Source organism: Aulonocara sp. 'chitande type north' Nkhata Bay, linkage group LG20 (assembly GCF_057382095.1).
Source record: "Aulonocara sp. 'chitande type north' Nkhata Bay isolate Kocher_YH1m ecotype deep benthic linkage group LG20, A_spYH_male_GT1.1, whole genome shotgun sequence".
Taxonomy (NCBI): domain Eukaryota; kingdom Metazoa; phylum Chordata; class Actinopteri; order Cichliformes; family Cichlidae; genus Aulonocara; species Aulonocara sp. 'chitande type north' Nkhata Bay.
Genome location: NC_141363.1, coordinates 19735424 through 19742441, shown reverse-complemented (window position 1 = coordinate 19742441; position 7018 = coordinate 19735424). Strand labels below are relative to the sequence as shown.

Genomic DNA, 7018 nt, shown 5'->3' with positions numbered 1-7018 from the left:
AATGAGCGTGCTGTGCGTAACAATGCGACAAACATTACCTGTCCTCTTATTAACTGCACAAGTAGTGCTGGTCATAGCTACTGGCTGACTGGGTAAGGCTGTCATGGGTCTGTAGCTCTGTCACCGTTTTAGGGAACATACTTAGTTTTAAACACGGGCGTTTTTAGCTCATATATAGCCCAAAGGAATCAAAGCACCCCAAAGATGTCTTACTTTTTTTGACAATATTTGCTGTTTGTGTGACACACTACTAAAAATAGAAAAACCATACAGTACTTGGTTGAGACGTAATATTCTAAAGACAAACGTATAGATCCCCCCCCCCCCCCAAAAGAAATGGTTTGTTCCAGCTCGCCTCTCCCCTGCTCTGCTCTAGCGCCCTTTCTGCCAGAGAGATGGTGGCTGAGACGCAGCAGAGCGGTGGTGTGAGCGCCTGGCTTAACCTTCAGTTACTCTTTATATAGTTAGATAGGAGTCAGACCATGTTTCAGTAAAGCATTACACCAGGTAACCTGCAGTGTTGAAAACGTGTTTTCCGACGATGTTTGCTACCCTACAATCAGAGCTGGGCTGGCCATCCGGTATGCCCGATGGTGATTTTTCGTTTTTATGGGCCGATGGGGTTTTTTTTCTTTTTTTTTTGTTGTTGTAACAGTATAAACAATGAAAGCTGGTGGATTGGCAGATTTGTAAAAATAACTCAGTTGTTTGGTGGTGGCTGTGGCAGAGCTTCCACCGGGTGGATGAGGGAAAGGTGAGGCAGGAGGAGCAGAGACCCGAGGAGGCCGCCGGTCCGAGTGTCAGGTGAACTGAACTTCAGGTAAGAAGTTATGACCTGCAGTCTATCTGGGTCAGATATAAACCAAGTTTAGGTGGAGTTTATTTTAGCTGTGCTGACTTTTTACAGTCAGTTACAATAACTCGTACTAGCTAGCATGACGGGGTTTCTATACAGCTGGGTGGGTGCTGTGATGTTACTGATAGTGAACTTTATTTTGTTCATAAGGTTAGTTAGTAGAGTTGCCAATCGTCTCGCATTCAGAGGAAATATTACATGTTTCGTATTGAGGTGAAAAGGAACAGTTTGTCCCGGACTTCAGCTCGAATGGAAAAAGACACAAAGCTGGAGTTATTCTGTTACACTGCACAGCTTCTCCTCTCATTCTCCCTCTCTCTCCTGTTGCTACTTCAGTCATGAAACTGATCAATGATCAGCTGATCGGCTTTTCTCTCTTGTTTGTTTATCGCCCACTTTGAGCCAGAAAGAGGAAACCAGCGGATGTCGCGCTAAACAACAGCAGCATGCTTCAGCTTGATCAGCTGTTGTTAGAATTTATTTAATATTAATTTCTAGTATCAGCTGATGTTTGCTGGAGCCACAGCTGTAAAGCTGCTGGTCATGGGCCCGAGGAGCCCGTCCAGCCTCAAGTGTCGTCAGCTGGAGGGTCCGAGGAGCCCATCCAGCACCACGCCTCGTTAACTGAGGGTCCTGGAGGACCCAGCCAGCACATCCTCACATCTGCTGATGGTCCGGGGAAGTCTGTTCAGCTGTCGTCTGCTGAGTCATCCCCCGCGACTTCTACATCATCACCATTCGCATCACTGCCTGCAGCCGTCCCGCTGCCGTCAGGTCCGGCCTCCGTGTCTTCATCCACGCCTGGTCCGGCCTCGCCTGGTCCGGCTTCGTCTGGTCCTGCGGTTACCACACCGCCGTCAGAGCCAGCTCGACCCGTTCCGCCTCGCCTCTGCCGGCCGTTTTCCGGGCCTCTAAGTTGGCATCATGGCCTTCGGGGACGGCCTCCGGAAAGCGTTCGTCGCCGCTGCTGGCATCGCGGCCGACCTCCGGACCTGCTCAGTGGCCGCCACTACCTTCAAAGTGGTCGGCCTCCTGATTGGTTTTGCCTCCGTTGCCATGTGCACGGTTGGCCTCCCGAACTGTTTGCCCGTCGCCGCCGTTGCCGTGTGCACGGTCGGCCCCCTGAACTTTTTGTGGACTCTTGTTGAGCTCTGGTTTTTGTTTTTGATGTACTTTCCTGCGTTTTTGGACTCTGGTGCTCCTTGTTTTTTGTTTGGTCTCTGTCCCTCTATCCTGGCCTGGTGCTTTGTGCTTTTTTTGTTTGGGCTGTCGGGAGCCAGCCCTTGGAGGGGGGGGGTACTGTCACGGTTCTGGGTCCGTTGGACCCAGTATTTTGAGTTTATTATGTTTTGGTGTAATTTTGCATCATGGATTGTTTTCTTGTTCTCTTGTGGTTGTGATGATTATTATTATTATTAGAGTTTCATGTTTCTGTTATCCATTTTTTAGGAATTGTGGTTTCATGTATAGTTCAGTTCCATGTGTCATTTTCTGTCTCTCTGTGTTGAGTCCGTGCCTCTGAGTTGTGATTCATGTTTCCTGTTTTATTGTGAAAGTCTGTCTTATGTTAGTGTGTGCAGCTTTGTTTCCCCCGTCTCGTTAGCCCTGATCTCCCCCAGCTGTGTCCCCCTTCTGTGGCCCATTCCCTCATTACTACCCTGTGTATTTAAGCCCTGTGTTTTCCCATGCTCGGTGTCGCGTCGTACCTTCAGGTTATGCCTGTGTGTTCCTGGTCTCCGGTTTCAGTAGTCACTTCACGTTTGGTTTTCATGTCAGCAATAAAGCTAAGGTTCTGATTCACAATTCTGTGTTCGAGTCCTGCGCTTGGATCCTCCTCTCCGCCTGCCCGCACACAGAGCCCTGACATAATGTCGTCATACGTTTTATTCAAACGCTGCTCCCAGTGAGGTTTCTGCTGCGGGCCTGTTTTTAGTGGCAAATCTGGGAGAAACAGTTGCATTTCTATCGTGATGACAGAGCTGAGCGTTAAACGAAGCAATGAGGCACAAAACGTGTCAGGACTTTTTTATAATTGAGTTATTCACTCGATGAGTAATATTGTGGCGAGTACAAGCTCGTCCAGATGAACAGAATCAACTTTGTGATGTTTTCTTCGTCTTTGTTATTGTCATTTTCTGTTTTTCATCGAATCTTTTTCTTTCTGTCTCCACATTATAATGTTTTCTGTCCTGCTTGATTTTCTGTTCGACTTATGCAAAAGTACCTTTTGTTCGTTCAAATGACTTTGTAAACACTTTTTGAATTCTGTTTTTAAATGTCAGCTGATTTTAATTTTAAATGTCACTTTGACTGGTTTTATTTTTATTTTATCATTATTTTATAATATTTGTATTTATTTGATGATAAAATCACGAGGTGTTCACTCAGGATCTAAAACAAACTGACGAAATCTTCGTGACTGATGATTTTCTGATGATTCTTTTCAGCACAGAAAGGTTCATCTTTTAAAAATGATGAAGAATTTTCATTTTCATTCACTTCAAAAACAAGTCTGAATGTACCGACCCTAAAAGATTATCTTTAGAAGTTTATTATTTGAGTTACTTACCCTGACAAGTGTAAAACACCTCCAGGTACTTATAAGTGCCACCACACGGGTCTTCTGAGATATTTGTATCAACAGTACAGCTGTTTGTCCCATTGCACCTGTGAATGCAGGTCAAAGGTGAATCAGTGAAAATTCACTGCATCATCTGAGAGAAGATGGAGAGCTGAAGAAACAGAGTCAGCATCTGTACCTGGTAGTTACATAGTTCATGCTTTCTGACCAGGAGCAGTGAACATTTTGGAGCTGATCGTCAGGACGTCCATGAGAGCACGTGGTCTTGTCACGGCGACCATAATTCGCCCAGGAGACGACTATAACCTGTCCTTCATCTGAGGAAGAGTTCATAGAGTCAAACTGTAACCATGGTGATATTTTTAACTGCATTAAATGTAGAAAGACATAGAAGCTGTGTTCTCACCACACTGAAGGTTTGCCTTTGATCCATAACATGTTACACTTTGGCCTGAAACAGACACAGATCCCATAGAAACTGTAATCATTCATGTACAGATTGGGTTCATCAGTCATTTCTAATCACAGGTTTAACAGAGTCATTACGTGGGAAGCAGGCGTAGGTGGTCTCCAGGTATTTGCAGACTCCAGGATCATAAGTAATGTTTGACTGTATGTCACACTCGGTTTTTCCATGACAGCTGCAGGGAGACAGAAACAGCTGGTTTTCAGCTCAAAGATATGAAACAAGTTACTTTCAGGTAATCATTTACTTCCTGTTAGTTTGAGTAAAGCTGTTCAACAGGTTTTAGTTTGTTTCTTCTTTTGAATCAAAGGCTCACTTCTACCATCCCACAGTGCTCACCTGTTCCTCACGTTGTTCACAGCGTCACTGTGAGACCAGGTTACTCCACCTCCACATCTGTACTCAGCTGACCTCACAATGATCATTCCACCCACTGTTATACAGACACAGTATGAGAGAAAAGGAACAACTCAACACAACATGCAATAATCCAGGTTTCAGGCTTCAGTTTCAGACTCAGATGCTGCAGATCCATAAATAATGAGGATTGTACCTCTGTACACCACCACAGTGGATATTACATTAACTCTGATCAAGGAGGAAACTTTAAGTCAGTGTTTTTGTTTCTAATCTACATCAAATGTTTCTGAACTTTTATACACAGTCCAACATCCTCAGAGCTTTTTTAAAGAATAAATGCACTGTTGGTTTGTTGATCAGGAAAATACAATTTAAACTGAAAATAAGCAGCTGTGCATAAAAAGGCTGTAAACTATAAACAGTTCATCCAATACTTGTTAAGTTTGTTGAATTTAGCCTGAGAGTCTGAATTTGATCTGCAGTGAATTCTTGGACACTATTTTCCATCTTACCACAGCTCAGGCGATGAACACTGAGGCCGTTAGAGGTGACCACTCTCCCTGTGGATATGGGGGTCACAGGAGGAGAAACTTGAGCTCTGATAAAGCCTGAAATAAAAAATAAATTGTACATTTCTGATAAATTAATGGGGAATGTGTTGATCATTTTCTTGCTGAAGGTGAAGCTACAGCTGGTCCCTCATCTTACTTTAGTTTTCCCTGATGGATGTGAAACACGGTTAGTGTCAGCGAAGCTTACAGTAACCTCTGTCTGCTGAAGCTGCTGGCTGATTTAGCTCCAGGGTGGACAACAAAGATCACAGTTTGTAAAGAGTGCAGAGACATAATATCTATCATGTTATTATATATCTATATTCAACATTGCATCAATACATTTGTCAAAAAATGTCTCTCTGTGCAAAATGGGTTCAAAAACATAAACAGCTGTGGGATCCTGTTAGTCAGTGATTTGAACCGAGGGAACAAATCGTGGCAGGATTAGCCTGATGTTATTTGTATCCTGCTGTAACTTTACTGTATAAAGAGCAAACATCTCCAACATGTCAGGAGCAGTTAGTCATTACAACAAGTGTTTGTGAACTAAAGATCAAGAATGTGGGATCCTGTTTGTCCGTGATTTGAACAGCCCAGCGCTGCTCCCGACGCAGGGAAACCAGTTCTGCAGGGAGACCGACCTCAGCACCTGTGCAGGTGAAGCCAAAGGGCAGATTTGCTTCACCATATTTTCTCGTCTTTGGCTCAGAATGAAGTTGGTTTGGAAACATATTCAGCGACGCTTCATCTCCTGCTTTGCGTTTCTGTGGCCGCCCCGTGCTAGCAGTGGTTTTGTCCCCCCCCTTTCATACCGCGCCCCCCCTGCAATGGCTCTGTGCCCCCTCCTAGGGGGCGGACCCCACACTTTGAGAAGGTCTGCTTTAAATCAAAATTGATTTAAAGGATTGCAATCCAAAGCCTCTATCCCTGATTTCCTCACACATGTCAACAAGGAGCCCCACAACATCCAGAACCCCCCGCCCCCCCCCCCACCCCCCACCCGCCCAGCAGCCACCAGACAGGGTTCATTTAATTTTCACTGGGAACAGAAATAAGATTTTAAAAAGGTGTGTGTGAAGGATAGAGTTTAGATTTTAGATCACACAAATACAATATTTAGTAGTTACAGACAGAAGAAGAAGAGGTGAGCTCTAATAATGAGAAAGTTCACAGAAAGGCTCTTTGTGACCAGAATATAAGAAGCAGTAAAACAGCATTTACCTGAAGTGATGAGTGAACAGGTTGCTGCCAGCACTGAAAGAGACAGAAAGAAAGCTCAGTGTCAGACTGTGTGTTTGATATCAAGTTGAATTCACCTCAAAACATGAAACAGAAATGAAAAGCAAACAGGAGAAAGCTGCTGCTTTCATTCACACCTGGATTCTTTGGAAACTCTTTCTAAACAGCAGATTTCAATGACACATTTATTCTCTTCATCTTTCCAACTTTTGTCAATAAACTTATTTGTGTTGACAGTTTGACTTCAACTCTTCAAAGTAAATGATCAGCCATGAATTGCTCTCAGGACTCTGTGAAGCCTAACTGTCCTGCTGAGGTGATGCAAACATGTATTTAGGATGTTAGATGAACTGATCCAATAAAGCAGAAAGAAAAGCATGTCACAGTACAGCACAGTGGAAAGCTAGAAAAGGATTAGACTGAACATGTGCAGCTGATTTCATGTATAAATAAAGGATGATCAGTGTGTTGTACTCACACAGTGTGCTGCTGAGTCCGGAGCAGAGCATCATGTTAGGAGATCTGGATTACAGTGAAGAGCTGATGGAGGATCAAACACAGAGCTGCTGGATTCACTCTGTTTCAGTAACACCTGTGATGTACATGCAAAGCACAGCCAATGGAAAAGCAGAGTATCCTCCTTCTCACGTGCAGGATGTTGGATGTTTGGAATGGAAAAAGTATGAGAAAAAGAAAAAACCAGGATGTGAATAAACAACATGTAAAACAGGGTGCAGCAGGAACACAGCAGGAATATATTTGTATGGAAAATTTTCATATTTACATGGAACATCTCCACATGTCTCTCTGGTCAGAGACCACAAACGAGACAGTGTTTGTGATGCTGAGTCAACAGTATTATATTGTAAGTGTTTAAAGAGAGGTTTCCATTGACTGTGACTGTGTGAAGAACTGTTGAAAGTTCCTGAACAACACAACATGCCATTGTATGGCAGCTGCAC

The 7018-nt window shown here is 43.9% G+C and overlaps 1 protein-coding gene across 1 annotated transcript; it reads right to left on the bottom strand.

Annotated features, from left to right (window-relative positions):
• Positions 1-3417: 3417 nt before the first annotated feature.
• Positions 3418-6669, bottom strand: LOC147305468 (L-rhamnose-binding lectin CSL2-like). The gene is made up of 8 exons (XM_086277782.1): positions 6535-6669; positions 6039-6071; positions 4776-4871; positions 4243-4336; positions 3984-4078; positions 3844-3888; positions 3616-3754; positions 3418-3523 (listed from the first exon to the last, which is right to left on the bottom strand). The coding sequence occupies exons 1-8, from the start codon at positions 6566-6568 to the stop codon at positions 3418-3420; spliced, it is 642 nt and encodes a 213-aa protein (XP_086133908.1). The 5' UTR covers positions 6569-6669.
• Positions 6670-7018: the final 349 nt, after the last annotated feature.

Excerpts from the sequence above, each read along its gene's own strand:
- LOC147305468 (XM_086277782.1), bottom strand. The coding sequence starts at position 6,568 with ATGATGCTCTGCTCCGGACTCAGCAGCACACTGT. Across the intron at positions 6,072-6,534 it reads CGGACTCAGCAGCACACTGT|TGCTGGCAGCAACCTGTTCA; the intron begins GTGAGTACAACA and ends TGTCTCTTTCAG. Across the intron at positions 4,872-6,038 it reads CTGTTCACTCATCACTTCAG|GCTTTATCAGAGCTCAAGTT; the intron begins GTAAATGCTGTT and ends TTTTTATTTCAG.